The sequence below is a fragment of the Anser brachyrhynchus genome, assembly GCF_964034855.1.
Source record: "Anser brachyrhynchus genome assembly, chromosome: 4".
Taxonomy (NCBI): Eukaryota; Metazoa; Chordata; class Aves; order Anseriformes; family Anatidae; genus Anser; species Anser brachyrhynchus.
In genome coordinates this window covers 47,157,007-47,173,326 of record NC_137698.1, presented here as the reverse complement: position 1 = coordinate 47,173,326, position 16,320 = coordinate 47,157,007, and the positions used below count along the sequence as shown (strand labels likewise).

Here is a 16,320-nt window from a genome sequence, read left to right as displayed (position 1 = left end):
TTCCCTGGGATAGCTCAAGGAGAACAGCAATGAAAACAAACTTCATATTGGACATGGCACAGTGGACAGGACATGCATTAACCCCATCAACCACCACTCTAACTCCATCCCCTGAGTCTGGGCACTATGGTGACTGTTTCAGGGAGAGAATCCACAGGTGAATAACCAACCAGGAGCACCATCAGCACAACATTGTCAAGTGCAAGAACTTTGTACTCCCTAATATTCAACCACCAAATAACAAATCAGCAAAGGAGAACAAGCCTTAGACAATACGGCAAGCTATTGTTTGACTTGCTGTTAAAGCAAACTCAAAAAGACTATCTCCTTCATTCTCATGCTCAAAGAGATCATAAAATCACTCTACTAATTCCAAAAAACACTGCAAAATTGCCCAGTTTATTGCTTCAAGGATATTAATCTCCTAAAGATCTGCAGATGAGGAACCTTTTTAGGGGGGTTATAATGCTTCCAACTAAAGAGTTCCCAGATCTCTTCAAAACCATCCTCAAACCATCAGCCTGCTCCCATATTCCTCTCCCGGAAACATTTATCCAACAAAGCCAAATTTCTTGCATAGCACAGAAAGCATAAAGCGCAGCCCAGCTAATGCTCCTCTGATCAGCTGACACAGCACTAGACCATATCCCAACATCCCACAGCATGAAACCCTGTCTTGAGTCTTCAGAGAGAAAGAAAAACCTTCAGTATTTCAGCTGAAAGACATCACCAAGCTCATCTCGCCCAGACAACTCAGTCTTCAATAGCTAACACAGTCTTGCAATAACAGACACAGCTATAGGCACCAACGCAGTCCTAAACAGGCCCAGTTTCTTTGTAAACTACTATTACGATCTTAATTACTTGCATCCCTAAGTATATAGGTTACACCTTTGCTGTCTACCTTGTAAAACAAGACTTTCTCCCTACTTCCACCATACCCCATACCCCCCTTCAAATCGCTTTTTAGAACATTCCTATACAATGTATTTTTTCTAGACATCGCAGACAGCATGATATTATCACAGACGGTACCAAAACTGTTAACTGCAAGCTATAGCAAAAAACCTCAAGATCAACTGCCTTGCTTGCAGGCAGAAAACACTCACGTGAAACATAGAAACTACCCACTCCAACATCAGCATATTTCTGGAGATTTTATGGAACACGAGAACTCCTCTCCATCCACCCTCCTCTAAACTGTTCATATCATATCCACAGGCAGGGAGTGACCTGGCTCTTGCTCTCCCTTATAAAATTAGACAGTTGTCACCTCTTCTCCCTTCTAACATTGCAGAGGGGTATCAAGTCCCCGTTCTCCATGTGGTTTAGCTGCTACATATCTAATTAAACCCAGAAAAGTGCACTCAACTTATTTTTACCTTTGAAGTTTTCTGTTTCTATTGCAGACCTAAAGATCAACTCATGGTCAAAAGCCTGTGTACTTTTCCTAACTGTAACACTTGGCCCAAAAAACTGTAAATTTTGTTTCACATTTTGTTTTCACTTGAACTTTTTGTTGTTGTTTTCTCGCTTGATTTTCTGTCCTAGGACATTCCTAACTTTTCCCCATCAACTCTTTCTATGAAAGACAAATTCCCATTATATTAATTTTATTTTGCTTAACTTCTATTTTTTGTTGTTACTGTTGCTCACATTTGATCATTACAGCGATTCAGTTGCAGACAGACTCAACAAGGTCCGATTTTATTCTAAAACAGACTATAGTCAGTAGGAAGAGAAAATATATGATACTTATTTAAGTGGACAACTGGTACAGACTGAACATTGTTAGTACTTAACACAATCATATTTCTTTTAGAACCAATTTTAAAGTAACCTTTAGCCCTCTTCTGCTTAAGATATGAAATAAAGTACTTGATACTTTAGATCAATCTTTGGACTCTTGTGTTCTTAAGTATACTAAAGGTTGGATGTGACAGACGGAGGACTAAGGATGTGTTGCTAATTGTCACACTGCCAATTATAGTGCCCATGTCAATGATCCATGGAAGTCTGCTTCCCTAAGTTACAAGAACCCATTGCTTTCCCATTGTCTTTAACTACAAGGTAACACACACTACATCAAAGTCAGAAAACAGCAGTGATAAAAACAACAGATAGAATTAGGCTTCACCTTGGATCAATTTATAGAGATATAAATGTCCCACAGTTAAGCAGGCAACAAATGCCCTCACAGAGACATTTAAACACATGCCACTTCAATTGAAATAAAAGAGCCATTTCTAAAAATACAGCCAAAAGCCAAAGAAAATGTTGTAACCTTTGACCATCATTTCAAATTCCATAAACCTTTTGTATTATTGAGAAGAGCTAAAAAATTTGTCTTTTGTTTCTGTTTTTCACATCATTGCAACACCTCTTTCAAAAACAAAAGAAACATTTGGCAGTTACCTCGATACGAAAGGCTTCCGTTCCCAATGCTTTAGAATGCTAGCGGATGTGACCACTTTCTATATAGCTCTCAGTGACTTTTACTGTACAAAGACTAAAATTACAGGGTTTACTCAGGATATAATTTGCACTGCCTCTGGAAATAGTGCCACAGTTGTCAGTTATATTAAGATCTTTCTCCTGCTTTCTTGCCAGTTACATTTTGCTATGTGGAGAAAAACCCCATGCTAACACTTGCACCAGCAGCAGAATTTATTAGGCTCCTTTTGCCTCGGGATGTCTATTGCCTGACTCTTATTTGTGCAATTTTAGACAATGTCTGTGATTAGCAAAATGTGAAGAAATGCAAGAGGCAAATCCTATTTAAAAGCATAAGAGAAACTGCTGATACTTACCAAACTATTCCCTGAGCCCCAGAGCCAATAGGTTTCAAGTTCTGGTAGCGTTTGAGAACTGTGAAGGTCGAGTCACCTACTTCCACACTGTAGAACTGGTTGTCAACTTTGCTTTTGCTCATGTTGTAATGTTTGGCAATATATGACACATCCACTTGTTTCCCAAATCCCTGTTGTACAGAAAAAGGGAAAGGGAGAGGGAGGGAAAGACACAGAAATGAAAGCTGGTGAAACATCAGAATATTGATGAAACACAGTCAGCCTAGTTTTCAAATATACATTCTTGTCATTTTAGGCTCATTGTCGGAGATCTGCATGAATCCTCAAATGCTTTCAAAGATGATGTCAAAGCCTCTTTCTCCCAGGAAGATACCATAAAAAGCCACTGATTGAAGGCAGCTGGTGAATTCTCCAGCTGATGGTGGAAACAGTTACTCTCAGCTACTGGTCTGCACTTGCCATTACTATTGCTTTGTGACTGCTGGCTTGTGTGTTTGTGCTGATTCTGCCCTTATTTGTATTGTAATAAATACATTATCTTAGAACGAGTGGACTTGTATCAGTATGGAAGTGAACAATAGACACAGAAATCAGACTCTTCATTATCTGTCAGATAGAGTTAAATACTATTAACTCTAAGTTATTTTCAAATAAGCTTGTTGAGATGAGTAGTAAAACTTTCCCTTAGTGTACGATAAAGGCCTTGAGAGCCTTTCAATAGGAGCTGCAAAAGCAAACAGATCAGCTGATGAGAGAACTGTCATCTGACCTGGTTCCTGGACAGTATTCAGTAGCTCAGGGGATCCTCAAGTTCTGCATTTCTAGGAATAGGAGAGTTGTTCTTGTGATCTTACAAATGCATTAGTTCCCAGAGAAGACTAATTTTCATCAAACAAACACAAGTTACTGCAAACTTTTTGTGCTTGCATAGCAGCTACCACTGCAGGGCTGTAACCTTCCCTGTACTTGTGGAATTATTATGCAAAGAGTTCCATTATAACCTTTTTACCACTGCCAGTAAGCTCCGTTCACTGAAGATTATGGAGTAAAGTATGTAATAACTTTTAATTACATTAAATGATGTAATGATGAGATAAAATTCAGAATTTAGCAGTTTAGTTTAGGATTCTATACTATATGATGCTGAGCAGAGGATGCAGAAGTTCAACCTGTTACAGACTTGCCCTGAAGTAGCTGATGATTCACTCCCCCAAGTCAATGTTTTCCTGATGTACAATGTTTTCTCTGAGGAGGAGCCGAGCCCAAACGTACACATCTTTTGCTGCATATGCCTCTCTGCCTGTGCATTCATTTCAGTGCTCACAAATGCAGCTTCTCCATTTTCTTTCTTGCTCTATTACAAATTGCTTTTCCAAAAGAGCTGAATAATCAACCATGCTGCATGACTAAACAATAACAAGTTGAATTTTGATGGCAAAGAAAAATGAAAAGTCCCTTTGGGTAATATTATTTTTTCATTGTAAAATGACATAATTCCACTGTTCCATGAAGCCGGTCATTAAAAACAGAAAATTCATCCTGCCAAGAACTCGGGCTCTCAGGTTCACCTTACAACTACTAATACCTTTTTTCTGTCACTTATCTCACTTGAGCACTTGTTGTCACTGGACAGCATTGGTTAAACCTAACCATCTCATTTAGAGACTTGAAAACATTCTAGCAAATGTAGTTGTTCATTCAAACAGAAAATCTCATTTCAGAAGAGCAATTAGAAACATTATATTTACTCATGAAGCAGACACAGGGCAAAGGATTCGCTATGCCAGCCCCCAAACGCAGAAAGAGGAGGCACATGGACACCGAATCAGTGCTAAGTTCAGGGTTAGAGTGGAATAAGTCTGAAAGAGGTATGAAACATTCTCATCTGATGAACAAAAATATGCATCTCATTTGCACTTGTGTAACCTTAGTCTTAAAACTCCTTCCACTATGTGAAGACAGATGCATAAATCTGGCCAGCTCAGCTACTCACAGACCTGGCATTGAGAGGCTTAATTTTAATAATATGCAGGAATTAATTTCCGCTCTCCCTGACCAGACCAACATATTTGCAGAGTGTTTTGTTCTGATACCATTATCAGGTCGATGCAGACAATACTCAGCATTAGCACCCATCACTCCGAAACCAATGTTATGTAAATATCAGCATAATGATGGCAATTCCTTTGTGAGCATGAACCACAGCCAGCTCCTCTGGAGGTACAGACAGCATGGCTTTCTCAAAGCAGGCAGAGGACCGGACTTCGGCCTGGGAGAGCCAGGCCAGCCAACAGCACAGAGGCTGTGCTGGTGGAGAGGATGTGGAAGGCCGCAGCCGGTGAGAACACAAAGGAAGTAGTTTTGGTTGTTTTTCAAAAAAGTAACTTTTTCTAAAAAAACAGTGGGTGGTAAGGAGCTTTGGTGGATGAGACCAACACCAAGAATTACTTAGAAAATTCAAGGCAGGATGATTTAGTTCTAAGTTCACTCCAAGCAAAATGCCTCCTGCGAGCATGGCACGCTTCAGCTTCAGGGCCAGGCCAATCAGTCTTCAGGTCGGCTACCGATTTGCTTCCTGCCTTTAAAATCTCACTGGTAACAAAATGTAGCAAAAATACTCTATTTTGCTGATGTATATTAAAGAGAAAATAAACAAAATTAAAACACAGTAAGCCTACTGCCTAAGCCCGAAGTACTGCTTACGTCTATAAGAAAGTTGGGACAATGATATAATTATCCTTGTCACAATCATAATTTAAATCAAATCCCTAAACCAATAAATTAACAACGTTAGTGGATTAATCACATTTGAGCACATCTCCAAACCGAGACAACATGTAATCAAATCACAAACCATCTACAAGTCAATACAAAAGTCACTTCCTAAACACCGACAAGGAAATGACAGTTTTGTTTTACTCAAAGTGCAGCTAAAACGGCTTTACCCTAAAGCAAGGAAATTCATGCTCATAGCAGAGCATGTCAGTGTCAGTTTTCATTTCAAATCCTGATTAAAAAGGTCTTCTCCAAGTCTTCAAATCCACGTTGCTGATCTCAAAGCAACATGTACACCACACTCGGGGGTCTTTCTGTTCCAGTCTCAGTGCCCACTGCGGCCCTTCCACATGTGGGAATAAAAATGTTGTTTTTGCACAGTTACATTGTTTAGAGGGAGGGAATGTGGTATTGAGATATGCTTGCAGTGATAAGAAAGCTTAACAGATGACGTTGTAAAATGCAGACAGCCAGAATCCTTAGAGCAATTAGGCAGAAATCACTGTGTAAGAAACATTATCACCTCAAAGAGTATAAAAGTTAAAAGAAATTTGACTTATAACAGGCAGGCAACTGAAAGCCATGCATTGTCCTGTGAAGCACCGGATAGGTTGTGAACCTGGATTATCCAGTCAATGGGGAAACAGGGGAGGGTCCCGGTCGTCGAGAAAAAAAGTATATAAACTGTGCTATGGAACTAGTAGGCACGCTCCTGCTTGTGAGACGCCCGCAATTGCAATCGCGAATAAAAATGCTACTTCACTGAGATCCTCACCTGAGCCTATGTTATTGGCTACAGAGTATTTCTCCCACACAAATCTCAGTGCTGGCACAGCAGTTGATAGGCTCCTTTCCTTACAGCCTCCCCCTGCCCTCTTTCACTACACACCGTAAACTACACCCAAATCAGGTTTTCCTCTGTAATGCTTACAAACTCTGTACAGGTGGCTTAAGTTAAAACTTTGATGATCTGACAGCAGAACACGAATTTTTAGCATATGCTCTTCTGTACACAAACTTAAAACACAACCTGCTTTTGTAGTTGGCTGATACTGTCACCTTAAGAAACCAGAAATTAGCACTTTATTAAGAATTACCTGGGGAAACGAAAGGTGCTTATACACTTGCCAATTGGGTTTACTTCAGTAGTCACATTGCTGATGGACAGGTCTTGCAAAGGTCTTCTAGAAATTTCATCGCAGCTCATAAATGTTCAGGTGAACTTGAGCAAGTTACAGTATTGGGACTCCAACATAGCAGTAAACATTGCAGGTGTGATTAAATTATCAAATGCAGAAGTCTCCATCCTTTTCACTTGGAACAAATCCTAACAAGTTTCACAGACCTCTATGCAACATGAAGAATTATTCCTGACAGACAGACAAATGATGCATTTGAGCGTCATTACTCCGTGGCTGCCACAGACATTTGGACAAGGGAATTACAGTCTGAACACTAACCAGAATTTAACTTTTTCCCACATACAGGAACGCACACAACATTTTCTTTGACCAGTAACAAAGCTTGTAACACATTCCTAATGCCATCCTCCTTCCTCTGCATTGGGAAACTTGAGAGTAAGAGAGAGAAACAAGTTTTTCAGACCCGACATGATAGCCATCTGAGCTGGGTCAGTTAAATGGATAGCCGTATCTGCAGTTACTTGCCTCATATCCCAGCCACTCAGGAGGGCAGGAAACCAACTGTCAAGACTCAAGGGTTTGAGGTGAAGGAAAATGACACTTTAACCATAATTAAATGCCTAGAGAACACGTATCTTGTTTTCAGAGAACAATTATATAAAAATTCAGTCCAACTCAACTTACTGCCTGAAGCACAGCTACAAGCTGCATATTTTTGCTTTTTTTGTTTTGTTTTACAGCATGGAGAAGGGTAGGAAGCACAACAGAATAATGCCATTACTTTCTCTGTTCCGAGGGGAATTATTTCCTGATACTATCCCTGTTTATTTATCGATTTCTACCCCATGAAAGTAGTATATAGGCTATTTTTCATTGATGGATATTTGTTTCTGAACACCATTCCTCCCATTATTAATACGCTGAAAATACTGTGACTTCTTACAGCTCTAAGTCTCACATACATGTTAGCTTTTACAAATATAAGCAATTTAGCTTAAACTGCCACATTAGCACGGTTCTCCTTGCACTTCGCAGACAATCAGAGCTGTATGAAGGTATGGTAATAAAAATCAGCTTAGAGGAAACTTTCCCTCAATATTAGTATCCATCCCTGCACGTGCACAATGCCTACAGGAGCAGACAGGCATTTGAGGGTGCTATGATTCAAGGTTGTTGAAAACAACTACATGACTCTGCTTGGAGTTTGGGCAGGAAGAAACCAAATGAGGTTTAACAAGAGCAAGTATAGAGTCCTCCACTTGAGAAGGAACAACTGCATGTATCAGCACAGGCAGGGGGATAACCTGCTGGAGAGGAGGACCTGGGGGTCCTGGTGAATGACAGGTTGAATATGAGCCAGCGGTGTGCCCTGGTGGCCAAGAAGGCCAATGGGATCCTGGCATGCATTAAAAGGAGTGTGACCAGCAGGTCAAGGGAGGTGATCCTCCCCCTCTACTCTGCCCTGGTCAGGCCTCACCTGGAGTACTGTGTCCAGTTCTGGGCTCCCCAGTACAAAAAAAGACAGGGACCCGGTGATTTCTTGAGGTCCCTTCCAACCCCTACAATTCTGTGATTCTATGTGTGAATACAGGCGAGGAAAGAGCTAGGTGAAAGACTGAACAGCCTCTCCTCTTGTGCAAGTGGCACAGGGCCCAAAGATGAGCAGGATGTGAAAGAGAGGACGTTCTGGTCTCGTGGTGGCAATGGCTCCCCGGGGCCTCCATCAACCTGACCCCATCCCAGACAAAGAAAGCAGGAGGACAGCTTGTTTTGGGCAGTAGATGCCCTGGATTCCTCAGGGTCCAAAAGAACAATATCTTAGAGCTACAATTTGATCTTAAAAGTCACATGCTGGGATTTTACAAGTGGAAGTTCTGAAACATGGCAAAGTCCTGAGTGTTCCTGCCAGCTCTGAAATTATACATCCGGGCAAGCCCTGCTCACCTGTGTGCACCTGTAAAGCCAACAGACCTGTTTAACTGCTGTCCTCCCACTTGCATGGCTGTAATGCTCTCAGAAGATTCAAATGCCAGAATTGTGGGATTAACAGACATTTGCTGAACCTTTGCTTTGTATTTAATGGTCATAGGTTTTGCTAGATACAACTGGAGCACCACAGAAGCTCACATTTTAGAAATATCAAGTTCCTTTGCATAAAAAGTCCTACAAGATTATTTTTCATTGTGAATTCTGTATATGCCATGTTTATGGCAGAACTATTATGTCCTCTTCTCACCATTAAGCCAGGCTTCTCATTTATTCTAGCTTTCCCTGTACTCTAACACCAGAGATAGAGATGAAATCTCCTACAAAGAATATCAAATATTTTTTTCATCTTCTGTGCACCTACATTTAATATTACAGGTTTTTCTCTTATCAGCCACATCACACCACAGTTCCCCATTCTCTCATCTCATTCCCAAACTATCCCTTATTTTAGTGGTTCCTATGTGGTCACAGGTTAATTCTCTGCCTTCTTTTAGACCCCCCTCCAGCAGTCTTCTGCTGGATCCAACACAATCTGCACTCTTGAACTCAGCCTTTCAAGGAGCCAAGTGACTCTTTCCACAAACAGCTCAACCCCGATAGACCAGTCCTTGATCGTTTCACTTTTAAAATAAGACTTATTAAAAGGAGTATAATATATGCATGTATTTTCTCCTTAAACCATTCTTGTTTAACAACTTCTGAGAAATCAAACATCCAGCAGCTTCAGACCTGGCTCTTCTTTCGTTCTGATTTTCAAGAATGAAAAGGGCTGCTTTCTCCTTCCTTTTCATTTCTATCTACTCAAAAAAAAAAAAAAAAAACAAGCAAAACTCCATTTAGATATTCTTCACTTGTCTTCCTCATGCTCACTGAGATTTAACTGCTTTCAATTGCTTCTTTTTTACAGGCACAATGTTTCTCAGTCATTTTAAACTGGGGTATCACAAGTTACTCAGAAATCACCACACCTCACCTACAAGAGCAATGAGGAGAGGTAATTTGTACTCGTCAGCTTGTTCTGAGGCCCTCAATTTGATAAAGAAGCAGTAACATGGGAAGAAGCAAGATACAATTAAGATTAGGAGAGAGCAATGGCCACTGCAAGTTGGCCAAAACAACGCATTGGCAATGCTAAGAAATGCAAAGAACAGCCAAACTTAACACCAGCAGCAAAGGAAGCCTTGATGCAAAGTCTGTGAAGAGCACAGGAGAACTAAGGCGGGATTAAGTTTCTCACTAACCTGGGGTCACACTGAACTACTGGGTATCATTTAAGAAGCTTTCTTCTACTATGCATGCAGGACAGCAGGAAAGGAGACGTGAAATGCTATGACCCCATGTGCATCATGGCATCCTTAGAAAATGAAGGGTAAAGAAGCAGCACAGATTTAACTATTCCAAAAATTCAATATCTCAATACAATTATATAATAACAGTATTCACTGTGAAGACAGCTAATGAAAATATTCTCCCTTTTAAAATAAAAGGCTACAGAAAGCTGAATAATTTAATTGCATTTCTTGCTAGAAATAGACAGCTCTTGATATTAAACAGTATTGTTTTAGTCCTAGAAATCTAAAATACAGGTCAGTGCTTGTAGGATGGTTTATGAATGCCAATTTACCTCCCGTTGAGTAGAAGGCATAATTATAGGGCATTCTGGATCAAGACAGTTTATTTAATGGTTAAAGTAGTAACTCCGTTGCATCTGATTAAGGCATTAGTTTTAATTAAAGTGCCTTATCAAAGTTAGGACTAAATCTAAACAAACCAGATGAATGAATCAATTAAGAGCAATGCAATCAATAAGAACCAGCCTTTTTTCTTGCTAAAATGAAAAGTTTGCTAAAATGATCTGATTTTTAAGTGGTCGTCCACACTAGTATTGCACTGAGGAAGTCTTTATACCTTTTGTTCAAGACAGTTGAGTATCACAGGGGAAATAGATCACAATTTTAGAACACAGGGAAGAAAATGTCTAAAGAGGAATACAAGTATTTTAGATCTTTTTGTTTGGGGCTTTCTTAAGCACAAACTGAGTATAAGTTTGCAAAAATACTCTCAATATGCAAACTAAAAATTCATTCTGAGGGTTTCTTTTGATAGCATCAGTACAGCACCATGACGCAGAAACACATTGTATCTGGGCATCAAGTTGTTTAAACTGTCCAATGAAGACTAATGATGACGCCACGCTGAGGAATTAGCATGTGACTTTGCATTGCTGATTCACATTAAACCTTTCCTTAGTGTGCATGGCCAGATCCCAGTTATCTCAGAATCCCACTGACTGTTTGCTTTTGATCAAAAAAATATTTTTGCAGCATTATGGAAATACTGTGACATAGAAAATTTAGTAATGAAGACGTGTTTTTCAAGACAAGAAAATTTAGGACTACTGCTTCAAGTAAAAAATTATAAATTGTATTATAATGGTTAAAAATGACCAAACCTTAAAAAAGGCCACCCACAGAAGGACATCCTTTTAGGCATTTAGTTAATATTCAGCACTTTCATGTCCTGTTCTACTCAAAACACAGTGGCCTGCATTACACTGTACTTCAGTAAGGATGTCTAGGGTCCTACAGATGTGACGTGTTGGGAATATCAACCTTACTAAGGTCTCATGAAATTCTGTAAGCTGAAGTTCCGTTTGTTCTGCCTTTCTATTATTTTAGGAAAGCAGATATGCTTTTTGTCAGCCAACAAAAAGATAACTCTTTCAGCAAAACATCTAACTATCAATTTATAGTTGTGCCATATTTAATTTTTTTATTGCTAACAGGCAGAAAACACATTTTTACCCTACTGATGCTGTTGTCTGTTTCTCAGAAAGGGCTCCTCCTTTCCCATGAGTTGGAAATCCTTAATATTCTCATCATGCTGAGCTAGCATCTCAACATACAAAACTAGCAGACAATGCCATAAGATCCATCCTACGAGGAGCAGCCTAAAACCAGGTGTATGTCTCTCCATAATAGAACAAAAAACTATGCTGTTTAGACCATGAGAGAGAAGTCACCGCAAAACAGTTATTACAAGGAATATATGTCCTCACTGGTAACAATCACTGGAGTACTTTTCAGTATTTCACCTCTAAAGAATGCAAACTTCATTTTTCAGGTCTCTTATCTAGATACTACTGGCATCCTTGTCATCTATAAACACCTCAAGAGGTGAGTGGCACTATCTACCTCTTGCTGCTGCTGAGCACTCTGTCACATCATCTTTTGCTAACAGCAGTCCCTGATGTCTAAGACTTACTGATTCAGTAGGCAGAATTTTTCCAGACCTAATATTACCAGGTTGAACATATATTCCATGTCCTGCCCTATGCAATACCAATGAACACCACCTATGACAGCTAAGGTCTTAATGCAACAAAACATTTAATTCATAGGGAGCGTTCTCGCATTTAAAGTTAAGTATGTGCTTAACTGTTATTTGGATCATGGCCTATCTTTCTGGAGAGAATAAATTAACGTGAAGCCTAAACTAGCTTTTATCCTGAGGGGGATAAATTGGGAGATCTGAAGACCTTGAAAAGCTATTTGTGCAATAAGTGCTTGAGGGATAAAATCTTGTTTGCTGCAATGCCAGAATAGTATCTCTTGCATTTATTGGATGACTCCTCTTTGGGTACCTGCTTGCAGGCATTAAACATGAATGAGCTTCATCTAGTGATAAAAATTCATCCAAAATGCCATCGATTTCATCACATACTCTTAAACAAAAACACTGTACACACATTGCTTTCTGTATGTGGCTGTAAACACTTTCTAGTAAGCTAGAGTAACAGCAAAGGAATAATTATAGCAGCATGGTTTCATTACAGTTTAAATCAAGAACTAAGAGTGCAGTGACAAAGCATTTGCTGTACATTGTCAAACACTGACTGATGGCCAGGCTAAAGGGGCACTGAGTGTAAGAGGAGAAGACGGAAAGTACCTTTCCTCTGTGCATATAAAATAGAAATGTTTCTGTTCGGCTCTTCTTTGGTGTAACTAAAAGGGAGAGGAAAGTTTGCTGTGCAAAAAAACTCTATTCTGCACACTGAAAATAATCTTTTCTTATCTAGTTTCTTTCTCATAAAACACGAGGAAAAACCTTTTTTGCACTTTCTGCAGAACTTTTTTTTTCTAAGCAAATTGTCCAAAAATTTCAGAAATGTCATGTTTGAAAAAAAAATCCTGTCTTCTTTCAAAATTACTTATCCCTGATCTGTGAGATTTGTACAGTTTTTGTTGAGGAAGGTATTTCAGGCTATTTATTGCAATTACCTACAGAACAAATTATCAAAACTGAGCAGAAAACAATGGAAAAATTAAGCTAGAAATTAACATTGGAAAGCATTAAGTGAGAAAAACTTATGCACATAAAGAACAGGAGAAAGGATGGAGAAGACTGTTAAACAGATTATCAAACCCAAAATCCAAGCTCCATTCTAGAGCTGATGACTTAGGAAGGACACAGTCAACTTTCTCAGCAAAACAAGTATTTTGTACAGCTGTGTTAAAAAACTAAAAACTAAACTCTCAACACCTGTCACTGCTCTGCTTTACATGCTTAGATACAACTTATACCCCTTTCTTTGTGAGAATTGTACTTTCATTTTCTTGGGCCCCAGAATGTAACCAATATAAAGGGGAAAACCAGCGTTTACCAAATTCCATTTCTAGGAATGCAGCACTGGACTCACCCCTCAAAAAATGAAGAATATCCCTTAATGTCCCTCCACACAGTCCGATTACCGGTGTCCCATCTCACAAAAAAAAAAATAATTATGAAGAAAAAGAATTCAAACACCAAACACTTTATAAGAAGCAAACTAAAAAGTCATCTTTCATTCCTAATGGAAACACATGTTTACAGTTTTGACACCAATGTATGTTAACTAACTAAATCTAACCAAAAGAACCCCAAACTGGACAAGGCAATGTGCTTTTTTCTCCACCTCCCAAAGTTAGTTTGAGCTGTGCAGAGTTCAAGGCACTGTGACCAAACCATTTCAAGGCTAATTTAAAGTACAGAATTGGCTACAGCACAGTCTCATGACTCTGAAACCTGCACAGCACATTTTGCTCAACTGGAGACGAAACAAACCCCACAGAAATTCAATTGCCCTCCCTACACTCCCAGTAAACATAGAGTAATGGACAAAAAATGTTATTCTTAGATTACAATGTAAAGGCTCTGTCTCACAAAAAGAGAAGCTAAGATGAAATACTTTGAACTCACATTCTGTGAATTAATTCTGTGAAAGCATCTACATGGGTATTGTTATTTTACGTAAAGGATTTTGTTTGATTCATCATTAAATTTATGGGTAGTACAGCCAAGATTATTTTCTGTTTGCAAATTGCTATTGTTTTTCCTTAAAAATCAAATAATTAAAAAAACCAACTCACATTAACAAATATTTGGTCAAGGCAAAAAACAAAAATCATTAAGAGCAAACTATGGCAATCAAATTAAATAGAAATGTAATTTCTGTGATGCATTCTTCTAGCTTTTGTATTTACTCTAATTCTTACAGCCAGTTACTTGCAATATGCTCCCAAAATTCATTTTTATTTATTTTTTTTAAATATGAGTGTATAACTGCAAAAATAAAGTACAAGTATATACTGTACCTTGTTTTACCTGTAAGGAACACACACCTGACAAAAGGCAATTTTCACATCCAGGGTAGGTTCACCACAATAGTATAAGAAATGGCGGCTCATAAATACCTGCAATTACAAAAAAATAAAGAAAACTTGGATGCCTGCTGACGTGCAAGTACAGTACAGCTCTGTATACATTTGGGCTATGAAACCAACCTGAATTACTACCCAGCTCTTGAATAACAGAAATTCGTTACAACATTGAACTGGGAATGGGCTTTAAAGTCATTCTGATACTTGTCAAGGTTACAGCCTCATATAGGACTTGATTGCATCAACAAATTTTTAACGGTAACTGAAGCCTTTACCTCAAAGTTTATCTTGTCACTTGTATATTCTTATGTTCTCAACAAAATCAGGTCAACAGAGTTCTATATAATGTGGGAATGGGAGACAGTTATTACTAAGGGGAGGTAAAAAAAACAAGTTCTAAGATAGCAGTTAAGTAGAATTAGAGAAAACAGAGTGCCTAATTATACACCATATAAGTTCAAGGCCCTACCACTTTAGGAATGCTATGTGTAGTTCTGGTCCTCATCTTAGCATCTTGCAACTAGACAAGATAGAGGAAAGAGCAGGAACAAAGCTCCAAAGCCCACAGATTGCTCCTATGAAATAACTGCATAAATAGATTTATTTTTTTTCTTGGCTTACAAAGAACTGAGTGGGAATGTGCCAGGGATCCACAAAATGAGTGGCACAGTGACAGTGAAAAGGAAAACACTTTTTCCCCTCAATTTGATGTCATGTACTTCTACTTAAGTTACCAAACACCAAGCTCAGAATAAGCAAAAGGAGATAATTCTTCATATGCCTTTTTCTCAGACTGCAAAAGGTCCTGCCTCGAGTTGCTGTGGATGGCTGAAGTCAACTCAAGTTCTAATGTGATTAGACAAATTCACTTAAGCAGAAATCTGCTGAAAGCTATTAACCTAGAAAGTATCAGCCTCAACACAATGCTGAGTCAGTCTGCCACTATGTGCTCTCCCTGTTCTTGGATTCTTTCATGGGCATCTGATGCTGGCCAAGGAAGCCCTGTACTAGACTGCATGGTGCTGTATACCCTGTTACAGTTAGTTTTACTTTCTTAATTCCATAGTGCCACACTCAGCTCTAGCAAAGTCACCATCCCAGGAGGTCTTTAAAAGACATTTAGATGTAGAGCTTAGTGATATGGTTTAGTGGAGGACTTGTTAGTGTTGGGTCAGAGGTTGGACTCGGTGATCTTGGAGGTTTCTTCCAACCTAAATGATTCTGTGATTCTGTGAAACCCTCTGTAGCTACTTTCTAGCAAGGGAAATAAAACTCAGATGTTATCAGGCTGAAAGAGGTAACTGTCACAAGACACTGGAGGATATTGATTTTTCCATGTGACTCCACTTCAAAAAAGAAAAAAAAACACGCAAAAATCCTTCTCACAGTATATATAAGACCCAGCAACTTTTCGATCAAAAGAGATAAATAACACAGAACTTCATATGTTTCTTTCAAATATAAGCTCAAAGCAATAGCTAAAAATGCAAAATGCAGCCATTGCTCTGCTAAGGCACAGCCACGATTCTGAAACTGTGTGTACCTCCTTATGGCCCCTGGGATATTTACCTTTTTGTTATAGGGACTAATAACTGTAGCTGTAAAAAAAAACAACAAAACAACAAAACAAACAAAAAAAACCACACACACTTGGAGCAACTTCAACTCACAAAAACTGACCATGACTCAAGAAACTACAATATTCACTGATACTTGCAAACTTGAATACATCATGTGTTCCTATGCGATTAATTTTTAATGAATGAATGAATAATCCTGTTATGAAAGCAAGTGTATGACCTTTTCTGCATCATGTTACAGTGTCTGAGATTGCTGCCTCATTGCCCAGTGAGTCATTAGTGGAGCTTCACATTCTATAGAGGGTTTGGATTAAAACAAGGAGGA

The 16,320-nt window shown here is 38.9% G+C and overlaps 1 protein-coding gene across 20 annotated transcripts in view; it reads right to left on the bottom strand.

The window, feature by feature from the left end:
* Window positions 1-16,320, bottom strand: part of MAPK10 (mitogen-activated protein kinase 10) — a 155,152-nt gene that overhangs the window by 55,372 nt on the left and 83,460 nt on the right. For 13 of the 20 annotated variants that reach the window (XM_080591710.1, XM_080591712.1, XM_080591714.1 and 10 more), the window contains 2 exons: window positions 14,377-14,448; window positions 2,811-2,980 (listed from right to left, as the gene is read on the bottom strand). In XM_080591710.1, coding sequence (XP_080447836.1) covers window positions 2,811-2,980; window positions 14,377-14,442 — 236 coding nt within the window. In that variant the 5' untranslated portion in view covers window positions 14,443-14,448. Of the gene's footprint in view, window positions 1-2,810; window positions 2,981-3,089; window positions 3,142-14,349; window positions 14,449-16,320 lie in introns of those variants that run through there. The other 7 variants (XM_080591707.1, XM_080591700.1, XM_080591699.1 and 4 more) reach the window with 4 other exon arrangements.